We start from the raw sequence: 19,895 nt of genomic DNA on the forward strand, positions 1-19,895 counted from the left end.
CAAGGTATAACAATAATAGCATACCTGGACGACCTGCTCTTAATAGACCGGTCGATAGTCCGCTCGGACCAAAGCATGGTCACCACAGTCAACTACCTGGAATACCTAGGTTGGGTCCTCAACCTACAGAAATCTTCTTTAAAGCCAGTAAAAAAATCAATTACTTGGGTCTGGTCATAGATACAGCCCAGAAGAAGGTGTTTTTACCCCAGGCCAAGATCAGCACCTTATAGGAGCTGGTTTAGGGGGTCAGGGCAAAGAATGGTCCTTCCATTCGCCTTTGTATGAGGTTGTTGGAGAAGATGGTGGCTTCATTCTAAGCAGTTCCCTATGCTCAGTTTCATTCGAGACTGCTGCAAAACAGTATTCTATCGGCCTGGAACAAGAAGATTCAGGCACTAGATTTCCAATGCGTTTGTCGCCAAAAGTGCACCAGAGCCTCAGTTGGTAGAGGATATCCGAGAATCTGCAGAAGGGGAAATCCTTTTTACCAGTTACCTGGAAGGTGGTAACAGATGCCAGCCTTTCAGGTTGGGGAGCAGTCCTGGAAGAAGCGTGTGTCCAGGGGAAATGGACCAGAACCGAAAGGACCTTGCCCATCAACATTCTAGAGATTCGGGCAGCGCGTCTAGCCCTAACGGCCTGGACATTCAGGTTGCAGAATTCTCCTGTCAGGATTCAATCCAACAATGCCACAGCAGTGGCTTACATCTATCACCAAGGGGGCACCAAAGGTCAGGCAGCCCAAGGAGAGGTAAACCATATCCTAACCTGGGCAGAAAAACATGTGCCGTGCATATCGGCAATCTTCATTCCTGGGGTAGAGAAGTGGCAGGCAGACTAAAGTCGCCAGCAGTTGTTCCCGGGGGAATGGTACTTTCACCCTGACATCTTCCTGGCTATATGCCAAAGATGGGGGATCCCGGATGTAGATCTGTTTGCGTCCAGGTTCAACAACAAAGTCGACAACTTTGTGTCAAGAACGAGGGATCCACTCGTATGCGGAACAGATGCGTTGGTGACCCCGTGAGATCAGTTCTCACTGATTTATGCATTCCCTCCTATTCTGCTGCTACCTCGACTTCTTTGCAGGATCAAGCGGGAAAGGAAGTCAGTAGTTCTTGTGGCCCAGAAGATCTTGGTATGCAGAAATAGTAAAGATGGTGGTAGGGGCTCCATGGACCACACCACCACATCCAGTCCTGCTATCGCAGGGACCAGTGTTCCATCCTACTTTACAAACGCTAAATTTAACGGTTTGGCTATTGAAACCCACATTCTGAAGAATCGTGGGCTTTCAGGCTCAGTGATGCCTACCTTGATTAATGCAAGGAAGCCAGCTTCCAGAGTCATTTATTATAGAGTCTGGAAAGCATATGTTTCCTGGTGTGAATCCAGGGGTTGGCATCCTAGGAAGTGTGTCATAGGTAGAATTCTTGCCTTTCTGCAAATGGGGCTAGAGATGAAACTGCCCTTGAGTTACTATGAAGGGCCTGGTCTCGGCCTTATCAGTATTGTTTCAATATCCGCTTGCTTCGCATTCTTTGGTCCGAAGCTTTATACAGGGGGTAACGCGGCTTAATCCACCGGTTAGAGCACCCCTGAACCCTTGGGCCTTTAATTTAGTTCTGTCAGCATTACAGAAACCGCTTTTTGAGCCGATACGACATATTCCTTTGGTCCTTTTGACAAGGAAGCTAGTTTTTCTGGTAGCCATTAATTCTGTAAGAAGGGTATCAGAGTTGGCGGCTCTTTCTTGTAAAGAGCCATATTTAATCGTTCACAAGGATAGAGTAGTATTGCGTCCTCATCCTAGCCTTCTGCCAAAGGTGATTTCAGGTTTTCACCTAAACCAGGATATTGTTTTACCTTCATGTTTTCCAGAACCCTGTTCTAAGGAAGAAAAGTCACTACATTCTTTGGATGTGGGGAGAGAAGTCAAAATCTATTTGAAGGCGACTGCTCAGATTCAGAAAACTGAAACTACTTTTGTTTGTGTCCCCTCCCCTCAGGTGGCATTGCTCTGGAACATCCCATACAGTTATTACTGTGGCTCTGTGTCCCATGATGTACGGTAAATAAAATAGGATTTTTATAACAGTTTTCCTGTGAAATCCTTTTCTTGGAGTACATCACGGGAAACGGAGATCCCTCCCCTCTTTCCGGTTACACGTGTATTGCTTTGCTACAAAACTGAGGTACTCCCGGTAAGGGGAGGGGTTATATATGGGGAATTGAACTTCCTGTTTAGGGTGTGCCAGTGCCCATCACCTGAAGGTGCCATATAACGTATACATTTATTACTGCGGCTGTGTGTCCCGTGATGTATGCCAAGAAAAGGATTTTACAGGTAAGCTTTTACAAAAATCCTTTTTTTAATTAATATGGATTGAAATGAATTTGTCGGCCATTATTGGCACCTTTTGTCACGAGAAAAGCTCAAGAAAAATGTATCGCACTATTGTTGTGGTGTTAAAAATCCTGCTTGCTGCATATTTGGCCAGTTAAAAAAATGCACCTCCCCGCATTGAAAACGCAGCTAGAACGCATCAATAACGCACCTGTGTTACGTTTTTGATGCGGTTTTTGAGTCGCATGACCTATGAAAAACGCACCTGAAGCACAGTAAAATCATGGCAAAATTGCATGCATTTTCAGTGCCATTATCAGCATGCCAATAACACCATTTTCAGCCGATATGTTTCAGCCGCTAAAATTTTGGTGCATCCTAAAGGAAATTTCATGTTGGCGAGTATGCCATTGGATACATCCTGTCTTACACTGTGGTCTAGATCAATGTTTCTCAACTCCAGTCCTCAAGTACCCCCAACAGGTCATGTTTTTAGCATTTTCCTCAGATGAAACGGCTGTGGTAATTACCAAGGCAGTGAAACTGATCAAATCACCTTATGCAAAATAATGGAAGGCCCGAAAACATGACCTGTTGTGGGGAGGTACTTAAGGACTGGAGTTGAGAAACCTTAGTCTAGATCAGCCTTTTTCAACCAGGTTTCTTCAGGGGTGCCTTGGCATAAGGTCTAAAAATTGTATACAAGCCAGCAGGTGGACTAAGCCTGCCTTTTAGTTATTTAGTTTAGTCACAGGTTTTCATTGTGCACAATTACAACCTTCCAGCCCTCCGTGTCCTAACAACTAATGACGTCATCAATTGATAAGAACAGTGCCAGGTGTCTGCACGGCATCTTTGTTTGCCCTTCTCCTGTCCCTCTCTATCAGCAGTGGGGTCACACTAGCAGAGTGAGGTAGAGAAACATTGCAATACTAGTCAGTACCAGTGTGCAAAGGTGTATATGCTTTGGAAGAATATGTCATGTTTGGGTGTCCTGCATGTGTGGATGTTGCTATGTTACGTAAAACTCATAGTTTCCTTTATTACATTTTTGGAATGGGGTGCCTCGAGATTGTACATCATTTTAAAGGGTGTTTTGACTGACAGAAGGTTGAGAAACACTGGTCTAGATCAGCATCTGGCCTTGAGTGTCATCAAGGGGCAAACCTCTGCCTTGAATGATAAGTTTCAGAGACTGTTGGCCAATTATTCCCTACTTAAGGCCTTTGTGTGGGATGTTGCACACATTTTTCCCACTGTACATTCTTTTGTGACTGTTTCTTTTGATTCTTCAAAGGCCACCTATCGAACCTATTGAGGATAATCCTTTCTCTGACCTCACTAGCAAGTTGGCCAAGTTGTTTTTCTTGTCTATCACCTCTGTAAAGGGAGTCTCTGAGTTAGCATTCTTAGGCTGTAAAGAGTCCCCTTCCTGTGTCCCATTGTGAAACATCTCAAGGAAATTTTTGTTGCTATATTGACTTGGATATGCGTGGTTGGAGTGTTCCCTGACCTCACATTTGATCGTGCCTTCATAATTCCAGGTATTTGGCCAATTTTCAGAGCCAGTAGAATGACACCAGTGATCTGTTTAGCTGACTGTTGGGGTGGTGTTCTGAACACAACTGTAGGTGGGGAATTTTCCTAATGCCCCCCGATGAACTAACATTAGCAAGGGTTTCCTGACACATGAAAATTATTTTGAGGGTTCCTCTGGGGTAAAAAAAGGTTGAGAAAAGCTGGTCTAAAAGATAGGATTCCTCCCCTACCTGTTAAGGCGCTCTCTACTCGAATCATTAGTACTTCATGGGCTTTTTGGCATCAGGCACCTGTTTCTTTGATGTGCAAGGCTGCCAAAAGACTGGTTTTTGGTTCACTGGTTTTGAGTTTTTACCATGTGATGGCAGTTTCGGCCATAAGGTGCTACAAGATCCTTGCTATCTGAGTTCTGTAGAGCCCCTCTTGACCCATTACTTATGCGGGCCTGTTAGTGTTTGTTTGTGGTGTTACTTACCCCTCAGTTGGACTGCTTTTGGATATCCCATGGTTAAACCCTAAAAATACTGTGTTCTGTACTATGCAACTAAGAAACTAGGATTTTTGACTTACCAGTAAAATCATTTCCTGGAGTACAGTACATTACACAGATCCTTCACCCTCTGTTCTTTATGATCTTTCTTTTGCTTGATACAAAACCGAGGCTGGCTGGGAGTAGGAAGGGTTATATAGGTGTCATATAGATGTTCCTGTACCTTTCGTTTTTTCTGGGGTCTAATCACCTGAAGCTATCTGCATATTACCCATGGTTAAGGAGTAAAAATCCACTGTCCTGTACTGCACTCCAAAAAAACAGGTTTTGTTGGCAAGTCAAGCCAATTTTATATGCGTAGGCCTCTGAGTTCTCAGCCAGGTAGTTGGATGCCCATTAGCTGGGTTGTACTGGATGTACAGGTTCCTCCCCACCAGGCTCCCGGACCAGTAAAGCTGTTGATTTGTGGTGGTGTTAAGCAAAGGGGGGAAAAAGAACAGACTTCCTATCGGAAAATCAAAGTGAAGAAAATGTCATCAGCACACCAAGGATTCCTTGAAGGGTTCCAAAGCTTTATTCCGTGTTCACATGAGTGATATACAGCAACGTTTTGGAGCCACGCAGAGAGGCCAGCGTGGCTCCAAAAGATTGCTGTATATCTCTCATGTGACCACAGAATAAAGCTTTGGACCCTTTTGAGGAATCCTTGGTGTGCGGATGATATTTTCTTCACTTTGATTATCCACGGTTTCCAGCCTATGGTGATTACAGCACCCAGCATCACTGAACAGCTGGTTTTCTTGAATGTGTGCGTGGAGAACACTGAGTTTCGATTCCTATCAGAAACGGCTCCTGCTAGGGTTTAAATTAAAGCCCTCCTCTCTTCTGCATCCTAGACGGGCCACATGCTGCAAACTTACCCCTCATTCCAATAATGACATAGCTGCCTGATTTGGACAATGTTTTTTTTCCCTAAAAATATACATTATATACATAACTCCTTTGTATACTTAGTGGTTGTAAACTCTTAAATATACCCAGTGAAGTGACTGGCCTCAGGTGATGCACAGAGATGAAACAAATCCTCCTACATAAGTTGTACCAGTTTATTTACAACAATATTTCCCTCACAGCCATTTAAAGTGCAGAATTTACACAGGACTTCAGTTCTGAAAAGCAGGGGGCAGAGAGCTATTCATACCCCTTGAAATTTTCCACATTTTGTCATGTTAAAACCAAAAACATAAATGTATTTTATTTGGATTTTATGTGATGGACCAACACAAAGTGGCACATAATTGTGAAGTGGAAGGAAAATGATAAATGGTTTTATTTTTTTTACGAATCAATATCTGAAAAGTGTGGCGTGCATTTGTGTTCAGCCCTCTTTACTCTGATACCCCTAACTAAAATCTAGTGGAACCAATTGCCTTCAGAAGTCACCTAATTAGTAAATAGAGTCCACCTGTGTGTAATTTAATCTCGGTATAAATGCAGCTGTTCTGTTAAGCCCTCAGAGGTTTGTCAGCATCCTGAAGGCCAAGGAACACAGCAGACAGGTCAGGGATAAAGTTGTAGAGAAGTTTAAAGCAGGGTTAGGTTGTAAAAGAATATCCCAAGCTTTTAACATCTCATGGAGCACTGTTAAATCCATCTTCTGAAAATGGAAAAAAGTATGGCACAACTGCAAACCTACCAAGACATGGCCATCCACCTAAACTGACAGGCCGGGCAAGGAGAGCATTCATCAGAGAAGCAGCCAAGAGGCCCATGGTAACTCTGGAGGAGCTGCAGAGATCCACAGCTCAGGTGGGGGAATCTGTCCTCAGGACAACTATTAGTCATGCACTCCACAAATCTGGCCTTCATGAAAGAGTGGCAAGAAGAAAGCCATTGTTGAAAGAAAGCAATAAGAAGTCCCATTGCAGTTTGCAAGAAGCCATGTGGGGGGACACCGCAAACGTGGAAGAAGGTGTTCGGGTCATATCAATCCAAAATTTAGCTTTTTGGCCTAAAAGCAAAACACAATGTATGGCGGAAATCTAACACTGCACATCACCCTGAAATCGCGACCCCCACCGTTAAACATGGTGGTGACAGCATCATGTTGTGGGGATGCTTTTCTTCAGCAGGGAAAGGGAAGCTGGTCAGAGTTGATGGGAAGATGGATGGAGTCAACTACAGGGCAATCTTAGCAGAAAACCTGTTAGAGTCTGCAAAAGACTGGGGCGGAAGTTCACCTTCTAACAGGGCAGTGGCCCTAAACATACAACCAGAGCTACAATGGAATGGTTTAGATTAAAGCATATTTATGTGTTAGAATGGCCCAGTCAAACTCCAGACCTAAATCCAATTGAGAATCTGTGGCAAGACTTGCAAATTGTTGTTCACAGATGCTCTCCATCCAGTCTTGTCAGAGCTTGAGCTATTTTGCAAAGGAGAATGGGCAAAAATTGCACGCTCTAGATGTGCAAAGCTGGTAAAGACATACCAAAAAAAGACTTGCAGCTGTAATTGAAATGAAAGGTGGTTCTACAAAGTATTTTTAGATATTTATTTGTAAAAAATGTTGAAACCCATTTATCATTTTCCTTTCACTTCACAATTATGTGCCGCTTTGTGTTGGTCTATCACATAAAATTCCAATCAAAAATACATTTACGTTTTTGGTTGTAACATGACAAAATGTGGAAAATTTCAAGAGGTATGAATACTTTTTCAAGCACTCATAGCTCCCAACTGTCCCTGAATTCGAGGGGCTGTCCTTGATTTGGAACAATGTCCCTCGGTCCCTCTTTCCTTCTCATTTGTCCCTCATGTTGGTCTGATCTATATAGTTCTTTATAAAATACACTTTTTACCTTTAAAAAGGTGCTTGCTAAACCTTTCATCCAATTTCTAAATTGCTGCATTTGTAAATGTCAAAAACCAGTATAAAGGAATATTGGTAGTAAAAAAAAGCACTTGTGGGTTTAACTAATCATTTTTTTGGGTAGAATTTCCCTTTAAGGGGGTGTGGCATGGGGGCGTGCCTTATGCCTACATACTTTTGCTAATAGGTGTCCCTCGTTCTCATCTCAAAAAGTTAGAAGGTATGAGGCACTGCATATCAGTGAGGAGAGCTCTGAATGCTGATTGGAGGGAAGGGATGCACCCTCTTTACACAGCACACAGGAACAGAGCAGAGGCTGTCAATCAGCTGGAGCTCCCTCCCTGCCACCATTTTTTTCTTAGTGTCAGGAAAACTTGTCAGAAGTGATTCATGCTTAAAGCAGAGGAATGAAGCAGTGGACAGAAATCACACTTGGTGCTCTGGATTGAGACAAGCACACACTATAGAGGGATATGCTTTGTTTATATTTCATGTCTGAGGTTTGCAACCACTTTAAAGCTGAACTCCAGCTTTTGACATACTATACATGGATTGTTTGGGCCACCTTGGCATAAACAATCTATGACCCTCACTAACGTGAGGCTGCTGGATGTGCTGTATATTTAAGTAGCTGAGGCTATATACAGCATATTGCACTGTGTTCCGGGTTTGAGCTGAGATGTCCTGTCTTATACCAGGAACACAGTAGTCTATCTGATGGGCGCTCAGCCATTCAGAGAAAGCAATGTTTTCTAGCAATGAATACAAAGCTTGGTCTGATTGGCTGAGTCAGAGAGGCGGGCTGATGCTGTCACTACCTCACTCAGCCAATCAGAGGAAGCCTTTGTATTCCTTGCTAGAATGCATCGCATTCTCTGAATGGGTGAGCACTGATCAGATATACTCTACTGTGTTCTATGTAAAGTATATCTAATGCTGGAGTTCACCTTTAAGTAGCTGAGCCAAATGATTTTTCTGATTGTACCGTTTCATTGCCCCATCTCTCTGTGCATTTGTATCATGTCTTTCTTTGATATATCCCTTATAGGTGATGGAGACTGAAAGGATGATCTATCTTGTGACAGAATATGCCAGCGGGGGGGAGATATTTGGTAAGTCATACAATGAATATCGTTAATTAATAAACTAAAGTAGTAGTAAAGCCTGATGCTATTCTTAAAAACAAACCCCACTTATCCTGCATACTCTGTGCAAAAATGATCTGTGTACATGACTTTTTTAGTCCTGTTCACGTGATCCTGCAGCTCCTGCTCCCCTGTATCAGGAAGCACTTGATCGCGGCTGTAAATTGTTGGAGCCATGACTTCACCCATATGTAACCATAGGCTGCCTGTTATCGGAGCACCTTCCTCTCCCCTGTAGCAGCTGACACAGCAGTCGTGGCTGCAGGATCATGAGACTGGACTGAAACAGATTTAAATAGGCAAGTACACCGATCGTTTTTACACATGGTATGCAGGATAAGGTAGGAGGAGGCGAGCGAGAATTTTTAGTGTTGATGAATAGTTAGTGTTGGGCCTTTCATGATTGCAGTAGTGCTATATGGGATATACACACATAGGTTGGACTTGTGTCTTTTTTCAACCTCACCTACTATGTAATTATGTAACTATATATGATGATGATTTATAGTGCATGTGAAGGCAAAAAAAATCCACATGCAATACATGCACATGTCTTCTTTTAAAGAGGAGACCTGTATTTTGTACATGGAGGACAGAGCAATGGGTTCTTTTTAATGGGGGCCTTACCAGCATCTCAGGCTCACCTTCCTTTGCTCTGTTCAGCTGTTAAAGAGCAAAGAAAAATAAATAGATATTGGAGATCATGTGACGTATTCCTCATTTTCCCACCTGATGAGTTGGTGCTCGATGATTGATTGGTTCAGATGTATAGCACATTTACAGGGCTTGTCCAAGTCCTCAGCCTTATGTAAGCCATAGAGTTTACGCAAGGTTTTCTCTTGTTGCTGAGCACTGCATAGGCAAAAGACTGGTTCTCTTTGGTTGATTAGCACATGTCTTATTTGTTACTTCAACAAATAAGACATCTGCTAAACAACCAAAGAGAACCAGTGTATGAGTGGAAGATTCCCCAGTCCCTTTCTCTGCAGCATCAGCTTCACTAGACCGTGAATGAATGGGAAGTGCTCTGTGCTGAGCAGCTTCATGTTCATTCACAAACAAGCATAATAAACAGTTTACTATGCTTCATTTGTAAAAGAACACAGCTAGTGATGAGTTCCAATGATCATTGACTCATTCAGAAAAGGAAGGGGCCGATAGCAGCCCCTTCCACCACTCTTCATCTTGATGCATACCCGCAGTACTTAGCTGGTAAAACTAAGCTTTGTTTTTAGGTTGATTTAATGACTACCCTAAAAGTCTGTAAATTCTATTTGCTTGTGGTGATTTCCTTGGTAGGAGTGTTTTCCAAATCCTTTATTTGTGATGATCCATTTATTTGCTGCAGAAGGGAACTGGCGTGATGTGAACACGCTGTGATGACAGTTGCTCGGGGTGACTGTGCAGCAGGATTATACAGAAGTCATCGCAAAACTCAGAGCAGCTGATGAGCCATGCTACTGCCTAGACATGTTGTAGAACATAAACACCATAATTGTCAGTCCAGCAAGGGTTAAATTAGCCTTGTGACTGGTAATGAGATACGGGTCCTTCATGCATGCAGCAGCCTGACACTGTAAACCGGATGTATGGTGTGTGGGAGTCATAACATCGTTTAACCCATTCCCTGCTGGCGGGGGCTATGGAGAGTTGAACAGGAATCTACAAGAAAGGGAAAATGAATCCAATTCACTGTTCCAGTACAGTGTGTTACGTTGTATCAAAGTTGTCTTATCACTTAGTTACATAGAATAGCAGTCATGGAATTTCAGCTACAGTATTTCAGGGGATTAAAAATAAAAAGGGATTAGGAAGAAAACATTCAACTACTACCAGAGTGGCCTAATTTCTATAGGTCTTAGGGGACCCCAGTGCCCCCATTTACTTGGCTGAACATCGTGTTCTGAACCCTCCTTGTTATATCATCTCTTTGCCTCTCTTGCACCCGCCTCCTGGCTATCCAAATATTCCCACTGCAGATTCTTGGATTCCTCCAGCAACCACCCCTATAAATGGGGGCAGTGCTCCTCCATTCAGTGTTTTACTTATTTTTACAGCAATGCAGGATGAATGCTGGCCACGCAGTTGGGGTAATAAAATTTGCAGTGAATTGGGTCACTTTTAGGTCATAATGTCGGAGAGTCAAGTGTTGAATATGTTGAGTGTGCACGTAACAGACAATGGGGGTTATTTACTAAAGGCAAATCCACTTTGCACTGTAAGTGCACTTGGAGGTGCAGTCGCTGTAGATCTGAGGGGGACATGCAAGGAAAAAAAACCCTGCATTTTAGCTTGCACATGATTGGATGATAAAATCAGCAGAGCTTCCCCTCAAATCTACAGCGACTACACTTCCAAGTGCACTTATGTGGATTTTTCTTTAGTAAATCATCCCCAAAATGCCTAAAAGTTTCAGCTTGCAAGTCGTTCAGCTCATTTATTGTAAAAAAATGGTATTCCAGATACCAGAGAATGTAAATGTTAGCAAAATGCCAGGTTCCCCTATTATGAAACAATGGAGGAAAAGTGTGCGATGATTAGTTTTTAGTTGCTGGTGAAGACACTTTAAAGCTACTTCTCATTCCTTTCTATATCCATCACATCACTGTGTTCTGCTGTAGGACCATAGAAGCAGATCATGCACGCAGCGGTTTGCATATGTTACCATTGGTTGCAGTGAAGGTGTTTCTCTGAAGCGGGGTCAGCAACCCATCATGATCTACTCGTTGATCATGGGGAGGTGACGGGGAGATCGCATCCCTTGGTTGCCAACCCCGGAATCTAAAGAGGAGGGGCAGCATTTAGTCAGCTATATTTTCCACTTCACTGTGGCTGAAATCCAACTTCTCCTTCTCTCCCTCCCGCTGGCATTCAGCTGCTGTAGGGAGAAAATAACAGCCGATTGGTTCCAATAAATGCCACCCTTCATCTCCATGTTCCTCTTTTTTCTGTTGCCCAGCTACTCAGTCATTGATCATTGGTACTTATCACTAACTGTTCATTTACAACTGAAGCATAGTAAACTGTTTATTATGCTTCCGTTTGTGATCAGGAAGCTGCTTCAGTTTGTGAATGAACAGAAAGCTGCTCAGCACAGCACTTCCCATTCATTCACGATCTAGTGCAGCTGAGGCTGCAGAGAAAGGGACTGGGGAATCTCTCTCCTTTGTTCATTTCTTTGTCTCAAAAGTGATACATCATTGGTCTGTTTAGACCAAAAAGAATATTGCAAAAAATTATAAAAAGTAAAATAATAAAAAGACACCGTCCACTGTCCTACTGACACCAACCTCTGCTGTGCTGACGCATGCCATCCTCTGCCCTACTGACACTTTCCACGCACCGTCCACTGTCCTACTGATTGACATTCAAAGTCAGTTAGCCAATCAGGGGAGAGGGGGACCGAACCGCGGCTCAGTTTCGGAATGGACACACAGAGCTGTGGCTCGGGTGCCTCCATAGCAAGCTGCTTGCTGTGGGGGCACTTGACAGGAGGGAGGGGCCAGGAGTACTGAAGAGTGACCTGAGAAAAGGAGGATCCAGGCTGCTCTGTGCAAAACCAACTGCACAGAGCGTGTAAGTATGACATGTTTGTTATTTTTAAAGGAAAAAAAAACAAGACTTTAGTATCACTTTAAGGCTAAGTTTACACTAGCTTCAAAAGCAGGCATTTCATGAGCATTTTTGAAGCTCCATGAACGCCTATCAAACTTGTGGTGTTCACGTGGTTGCATTAGCACTGCATTTCATCAAAATTGACCTGATGTATCGTTTGCCAGGCTTTGCCACTTTCCAAACTCTTCCATTGATGTAAACACGCTGCAAATGCACCTATGGTGTTTACAGCGTGTTTGAGATGTGTTTGGAAGGTTTTATTAGCCGTGAAAATACAAAAATCCATACAAGACAAAACAAACACAGAGTTTGACCAGCCTTTTTAACACAAATGCATCAGAAATGAGGCCTAAGGATGTGAAACCCAGGTCTGAATGGGTGCAGGCTTCCGCATTGAACACGCTTCTAGCTGGCTTTAGCAATGCTTAACTTAACCACTTACATACCAGCCTTTAATACCCCTTCATTACCAGGCCATTTTTCAGTGCTGCGATAGTTTAACAGATGCTTACTTGGTCATGCAATACTCTACCCAAATTAATTTTATATCATTTTATTATTATTATTATTATTATTTTTTTAATAATGCAAAGCTTTCTTTTGGTGGTATTGAATAACCACTGCCCAAATATTATGAAAAAAACCTTGTTCTCTTTCTGTTATAAGACCTGAAAATGCCAGGACATTACAAAAATCCCTAAAGTGACCCCTTTATGGAAGGTAGACACTCTCAGATAAATTTATATCTTAAAGTGGAAGGCCACCCAAAAAAAAAAAAAAATGCACCAAAAATTAAAAAAAAAAAAAAAAAAAAAATATGAAAAATAAAATAAAGTATTCACCTGAAACCCTTGTTGCTAGGCAGTCTTCCTAATCTGCCTCTTCCTATTCTCCGGCGTGTAATGCTCCTTGGTGAGCGGCCCCGTTGCCTTCTGGGAACTGTGTGTGTTCCCAGAAAACCACGGGGCCATTCACAGAGCGCTGCTCACGTGTGTGCAGTAGGAAACTGGCAGTGAAGCCGCAAGGCTCCACTGCCTATTTCCCTTACTTAGGATGGCGGTGCCGGGAGCCGAGGGACGGGTCAGCCTCAGGCGGCCGACATCGCGGGCACCCAGGACAGGTAAGTGTATTTGTAGCTGTAGCTGCTGACTTTAAAAAAAAAAAAATGTAGCCGTCCGGAATCCCACTTTAATCGTACATTAGAGGACACAATCTGAATATGTATAGACCCTGGGTTATTGGTTGGTACCTTCAGGTGATTGGACACTGGCAAGGCTTTGGTTTCTCTCCCTGGTCTGTCTGTGAGACCCCAGTTTTTGTTAGTGTCCTAAGGTGATGAACCTTCTCTCTCTTACAGAGAAATCATGTTCTTCTCTAGTTTTTTATTTTAGAGTACTTCTGATTTTTCTATCAACTCTTCGCTTGGTTCCTCACTGTCTTCTAATTCAGCAGTAGAAGCTGTGCATCTGGATCAGTGCCACCTAGGAAAACCTTGGGAGCCATACCTGAACCCCACAATGTAGAGACAGCAAGTAATGTTGATTGGGCACTGGGTCCTGCTTGCACACTGACCTTGGCACTTTGTGCAGCACATGTAGTTAGCCGCAGGGTATTATACAGGTCCAGGGCTGTGCTCCATTCCTATGGATGTTTACATTTGTGATTGTTGTGATTGGTTATCACAGCAATCATAAGGTACAGAGCCACTTTGATCAACTCTGTACATTGTGTCTGTGATCTGAGCCATCTGATGATAGCTTAAATTAGTCATTTACTGGCTGCCTGTGTGTGTTTTAGTAAGTGCCATTTATAACCTGCAAATCCAAAATACACATCCCACAACTCTGCTATGTGTACGGTGGTAGGGAAAGGTTAAGCATCAGCAATAGGTTTTGGATTAAAGTGGTTGTTAAGCCACTATCTCATCTTTATATCATCCCCCTGGCAGATAAAAAGCTGCATCCTAGTGCCTGTGCTTTATTTAAAAAAAAAAAAAAGATTTCTACTAGGCTTGGCTACTAAATCACTGAATCGAATCAGTGAATCAACTCACTACCGAGTTTGAATGCATCGAATTAGAGGTCGGCTGATATATCGGCCAATATTTGGCATTTTTTACTTAATCGGCATCGGCCAATTGTGCTGATAAAAAAGGCCGATTATAACTTCAGCGGGACTTGCAAATGACTTCTGTAGTAGAAGTCAATGCAAGTTGCCTGAAGTCTTCTGTGAAGGGACTTCTCTCCTCTCTGGGCAGCCTGCCAAGTCTGATAAAAGAACCTGAAGAGATACAATGTTTCTTATCAATGGACTGAACTCTGTGTGTAGAAGCTCTGTTTAACCATTTAAAGACCAAATCTTTTCTGACACTTGTTGCTTACAAGTAAAAATCCTGTATTTTCTGCTAGAAAATCACTTAGAACCCCCAAACATTATATATATTTTTTTTTTTTAGCAGAGACCCTAGGGAATAAAATAGCGGTTGTTGCAATATTTTATGTCACACGGTATTTGCGCAGTGGTCTTTCAAACACAATTTTTTTTGAATAAATACACTAATGAATTAAAAAAAAAACTAAGCAGTAAAGTTAGCCCATTTTTTTTTCGTCCAAAAGTTTTGATTACCCATTTTTGTGTATTTAATATTTAAGATATAGTTTTTTTTTTATCTAAATTATACATACAAGTGAACTGATTGGAGGTTTGTTTTGTTTAATAAATATTTAAATGTAAAAAATTTTCTGTATCACTTATTACTTAAAGCGGGAGTCCGGCGACCAATCTTTTTTTTTTTTTTTTTTTTTAGGTCATTGAGACACTTTGCTAATCCCAAAATAATACTCACAGTTTGGGTGTAATATTTCCGCCTCTGTCTGTTTTCATACTGAAGAATATCTTAAAAAATGTGATGCTGGCTGTTTCCATCTTGCTTGTGGGCATGTGAAGCCCACAAGCATTGATTTCCGGGATGCGGTGAATGCTGTTCATTCACAGCTTGTTCACACACATGATCATTGTTTCCGCACTGAATCTTGGGAAGCCTGACACTAAGCTCCCAGGTGCGACGCCAGGGAAAGGCAATAAACACACCTACTCCCATGGGAGGAGAGACAGGAAGTGCGACAAAGTACAATATAAAGGCAATTACAGCGATAAAAAATGTTCTCGTGCGGCATTTGAACATCTATGCAATTAACTGAAGGGGGTAAGATTAAGTTAAAAATTTGAGTGGAACCCCGCTTTAAGGCTGCTTTCACACTGGAGCGGGCAGGCGTTGACGGTAAAACACTGCTAGTTTTAGCGACGCTTTACCGTCATTTTAGCAGCGCTATTCGGCTGCTAGCGGGGCGCTTATAACCCAGCTAGCAGCCGAGGAAGGGGTTAAATGCACCCCTGAAGCGCCGCTGCCGAAACGCTTTGCAGGCGCTTCGGCAGCGGTGCGCATTCATTTCAATGGGCAGGAGTGGTGGAGCAGCGGTATACACCGCTCCAAAGGTGCTGCTTGCAGGACTTTTTTTTTAACATCCTGCCAGCGCATCGCCTCAGTGTGAAAGCACTCGGGCTTTCACATGGAGACTGCAGGGGAGCCCTTTTGCAGGCACTTTACAGGCGCTATTTTTAGCCCAAAATCGCCTGAAAAACGCCCCGTTGTGAAAGGGGTCTAACTGTTAGATTTTATGAGATGAAGGGGGAAAAAAGAAAAAAAAAATCGGCCTAATATATCGGCCCAAAAGAAATCGGCATCATATATCGGCCACCGCGATTTCTAAATATCGGCATCGGCCAGAGAAAAACCCATATTCCCGGTCGACCTCTAAATCGAATCATGAAAGAGAATCTGATTCACTTCATTGTCCAAGATCCTCCCCTTTCAGGATGTATAGGGAGCTGAAAAAACAGCAGCCTCAGCTCATGATTTGTAAAATTAGCTATAACATGATTGTGTGAGCCATCAAGACTTCACGTTTCTGATCTGAATAAATCACAGAGCACCCACGGTCCTCTTTTGTATGATATCTGTGTGTGAAACAGGCAGCAGCTAGTCAAGTCAAGTCTGTGAATGTCTCACTCAGGAAGAGAGCACACAAGTATCAGTATTATGTTTTGTAACATGAGCTGTGTGAGCCAGCAGCATGGCTTCTGAATGTATGAGTGACTCATCTGAGCACATTAGATTCATGAGTTGTGAGAGTTAGTAGAGCAGTATAACTCATGAGTTACTCATCTGAGCACATTAGGTTCATGAGTTGTGTGTGAGCCAGGAGAGCAGTATAACTCCTGAATCTATGAGTGACTCATCAGGTCACATTAGATTCATGAGCTGCTGTGAGAAGTCTTTGAATGAGGCTCAGTTCACATTGGTGCAATCATGCGGAAAACCCTGCAGTTCGCGCATCACACCTGACACGCAGGCAGTTTACACACTGCCCTATGCGATTTGCGAACTGCTGCAAGTGCCAACACAAAGTTAATGGCACCCCCAGATCAGTTCGCATATCGCAGTGCAAACTGTCAATTCGGACAGGAATCTAATTGCATGGGCGTGTGAACACCCATGCGATTCGTTTCTGGTGTGGACCAAAAAAAGGGTCCTGCACGACTTTCATCCAAATGTGAGGCAAATTCAGCCATACAATTCTGTATGGCTGAATTTTCATCGCACGGATGTCGGACAGCGCACTGAACGCAGCACTGTGTGAACCCAGCCTAAATCACAGAGAGCACACAATCATTCTGTATGTTAAAATGCGCTGTGCATATATGAGCCAGCAGCATGACTCTTGAATCTATGAATGACTGAAGAAATGAGTCGTGAGTCGATTCAGTGATTCGAATCATTTCACTGAACTGATCCAAATGATTCGACTCACTAAAATGAATCACTCTGCAAGTTTAATTTCTACCTGTTTTAACAGCATCTTCCAGCGATAAGGTGACTCCAGGCTCTCTGCTCTCCCTGTGTGATATCTCCAGTAGGCAGGGCCGAGATTCCCATGCTGATGTCAGCCGGGGAGGAGGGGTGCTGAGAGCCTGGAGTCATGTGATCACTGGAAGACCCTGTTAAAACAGGTAGAAATCTTTATAATTTTTTTTTTTATTTTATAAAGCATAGGCACTAGTACACAGCTTTTTATCTGACATACAGAGGGGATGATATACAGATCAGTTAGTTTGAAGCAGTGGGGAGAGGAGCAGATCAGCGATGGTGAGATGCAGGGAGGGTAGGGAGAGGAGGAGAATAGAGGAAGACACAGGAGAGCTGAAGATAGCAGTGTATGACGGAGGCACATACACTGACAACGGTGTCAGGCTCAGCAGCCCTGATATATTGTGGTCAAAGTACAGGGAGAAGGTAGAAACTGGCAGGATCAGCCGGGTATTTCAGGTGATACAGGGGGCCAAAATACACAGCACAAGTACTGTGCTGTATAACATGCTTTAAAGGAACAGGATCTTTGTTTTTATTTTTTTTTGGTTAACAAACACTTTAAGTCGAAGAAGGGTTAAAGGCTCTGTTTTTAATGAGGTCTGGGTCCCTGCTGGGTAAGTTTCCCTTCTTTATTGGCCCTGGAGATGATTATCATCAGGAGAGAACATTAGGGAAAATCCAAAACTGTAAAGTTGTCTCAGATCTGGAGGTTAGGGGTGAACTTCCAGTCAGTCTAAATGTTCCAGTGATGGCCATCTAAGAGGTGAATTCCCCTCACTTTGTAGTGGTTCCTCCACCATTCCTGTTGCATTTCCAGTACAGGAAGAGGGATCCCCCCAATGGGCATCAGACAGCAAAAAAAATCAACTGACTGGCTTTAATTGTTACCATCTCCAAAACAAAAAGTAAAGTTTTGATTATACAGTTGTGCTCATAAGTTTACATACCCTGGCAGAATTTATGATTTCTTGGCCATTTTTAAGAGAATATGATTGATAACACAAACTTTTCTTTCACTCATGGTTAGTGTTTGGCTGAAGCCATTTATTATCAATCAACCGAGTTTACTCTTTTCAAATCATAATCGCCAAAAGTTTAAAAGTTTACATACCCTGGTGATTTTGGCCTGATATTTTTCATGTTTTGGAATTAACATGGATTGTTTGAGGATTTGCATCATTTAATTTACAGAACATGCCCACAACTTTGAAGATGTGTGTTTTTTTTTTTTTATTGTGAAGCAAACAACAAATAGGACAAAATAACAGAAAAAGTCAATGTGCATAACTATTCACCCCCCTAAAGTCAATACTTTGTAGTTTTTCTACCTTTTGCTAGTACCAAAGCTTCAAGTCGCTTTGGATAAGTCTCTATGAGCTTGCCACATCTTACCACTGGGATTTTTGCCCATTCCTCCTTGCAAAACTGCTCCAGCTCCTTCAAGCTGGATAGTTTGTGCTTGTGAACAGCAATCTTTAAGTCTGGGCTTTGACTGGGCCATTCCAACACATTTACATGTTTCCCCTTAAACCACTCAAGTGTTGCTTTAGCAGTGTGACTGGGGACATTGTCCTGCTGGAAGGTGAACCTTCGTCCTAGCCTCAAATCACACACAGAGTGGTACAGGTTTTGCTCAAGAATATCCCTGTATTTAGCACCATCCATCTTTCTCTCAACTCTGACCAGTTTCCCAGACCCGACTGCTGAAAAACATCCCCACAGCATGATGCTGCCACCACCATGTTTCACTGTGGGGATGGTGTACTTTGGGTGATGTGATGTGATGTGTTGGGTTTGCGCCAGACATAGCATTTTCTTTGGCCAAAAAGTTCAATTTAAGTCTCATCAGACCAGAGCACCTTCCTCCATACATTTTGGGAGTCTCCCACATGCCTTTTCACAAACTCAAAACCTGCCATTTTGTTTTTTGCTGAAAGTAATGGCTTTCTTCTGGCCACTCTGCCATAAAGCCCAACTCCATGGAACGTACGGCTTATTGTTGTCCTATGTATATATACTCCAGTCTCTGCTGTAGAACTCTGCAGCTCCTCCAGGGTTACCTTAGGTCTCTGTGCTGCCTCTCTGATTAATGCCCTCCTTGCCCGGTCCGTGAGTTTTGGTGTGCGATCGTCTCGCTGTTGTGCCATGTTCTTTCCATTCGGCCAAAAAATCATAAATTCTGCCAGGGTATGTAAACTTATGAGCACAACTGTAGCAGCTTTACACCTTTCATGAAAATATGATTATTGCTGGCTTCTCCCTGAAAATGTTAGTTGATTGGCTGTATTTGCCTCTATTACTTCAAGGTCACCGACTTGAGCAAGCATGTACAAGTCAGAATTCTGTTATCCCTGTCTTGTTGGGAGTCACCAAAGCATCAGCATACCAGCCAGTCAACTAGCATTTTGGGAAGGAGGGATCAGTGGCTGCTTACATATTTTTGTCTTTTTTTTTTTTTAGTGACCAGATTCAGAGGCTTCTAACCACCGTAAATATACTGTGGCAGGGCGGCTGCTCTGTGCCAGATCATGTACCTAGTACGTGATCTGTGCTCCCGGGTAGTGGAATGCATGCACAGGAAATGGCAAGCTCTTCTCTCACAAAGCCCTTTTCGGTTCCACAGAGAGAAGAGACAACTACTACTGTGAGTAACAGCAGCACACTGACACCAGATCAAATTGTTGGGCACATTTAACACCCTGATACCCCCGCTAATCCTTTCACTCCCCTGTCAGTGTCATTGGGTAGAGTGAACAGATTTTTTACTGGTGATGCTAGATAGCTCAGTTTGCCTGCCGCATATTCTCTAATAAATTTTAACCCCCTTTGGGGATGTTTTTCTGCTAAGGTGACAGGACAACTTCACCACATCAAAGGGTGATGTCAAATCTTGGGTGAGAACCAGCATGACAATGACCCAAAACACACGGCCAAATCAACAAAGGAGTGGCTCA

General features: G+C 42.9%; 1 protein-coding gene across 2 annotated transcripts in view; it reads left to right on the top strand.

Annotated features, from left to right (window-relative positions):
• SIK3 (SIK family kinase 3) overlaps positions 1 to 19,895 on the top strand; it is a 309,635-nt gene that overhangs the window by 132,677 nt on the left and 157,063 nt on the right. For both annotated transcript variants that reach the window (XM_073602379.1, XM_073602380.1), the window contains exon 3: positions 8,300 to 8,363. In XM_073602379.1, coding sequence (XP_073458480.1) covers positions 8,300 to 8,363 — 64 coding nt within the window. The remainder of the gene's footprint in view (positions 1 to 8,299; positions 8,364 to 19,895) is intronic.

Source organism: Aquarana catesbeiana, linkage group LG10, assembly GCF_042186555.1.
Source record: "Aquarana catesbeiana isolate 2022-GZ linkage group LG10, ASM4218655v1, whole genome shotgun sequence".
Lineage (NCBI taxonomy): Eukaryota > Metazoa > Chordata > Amphibia > Anura > Ranidae > Aquarana > Aquarana catesbeiana.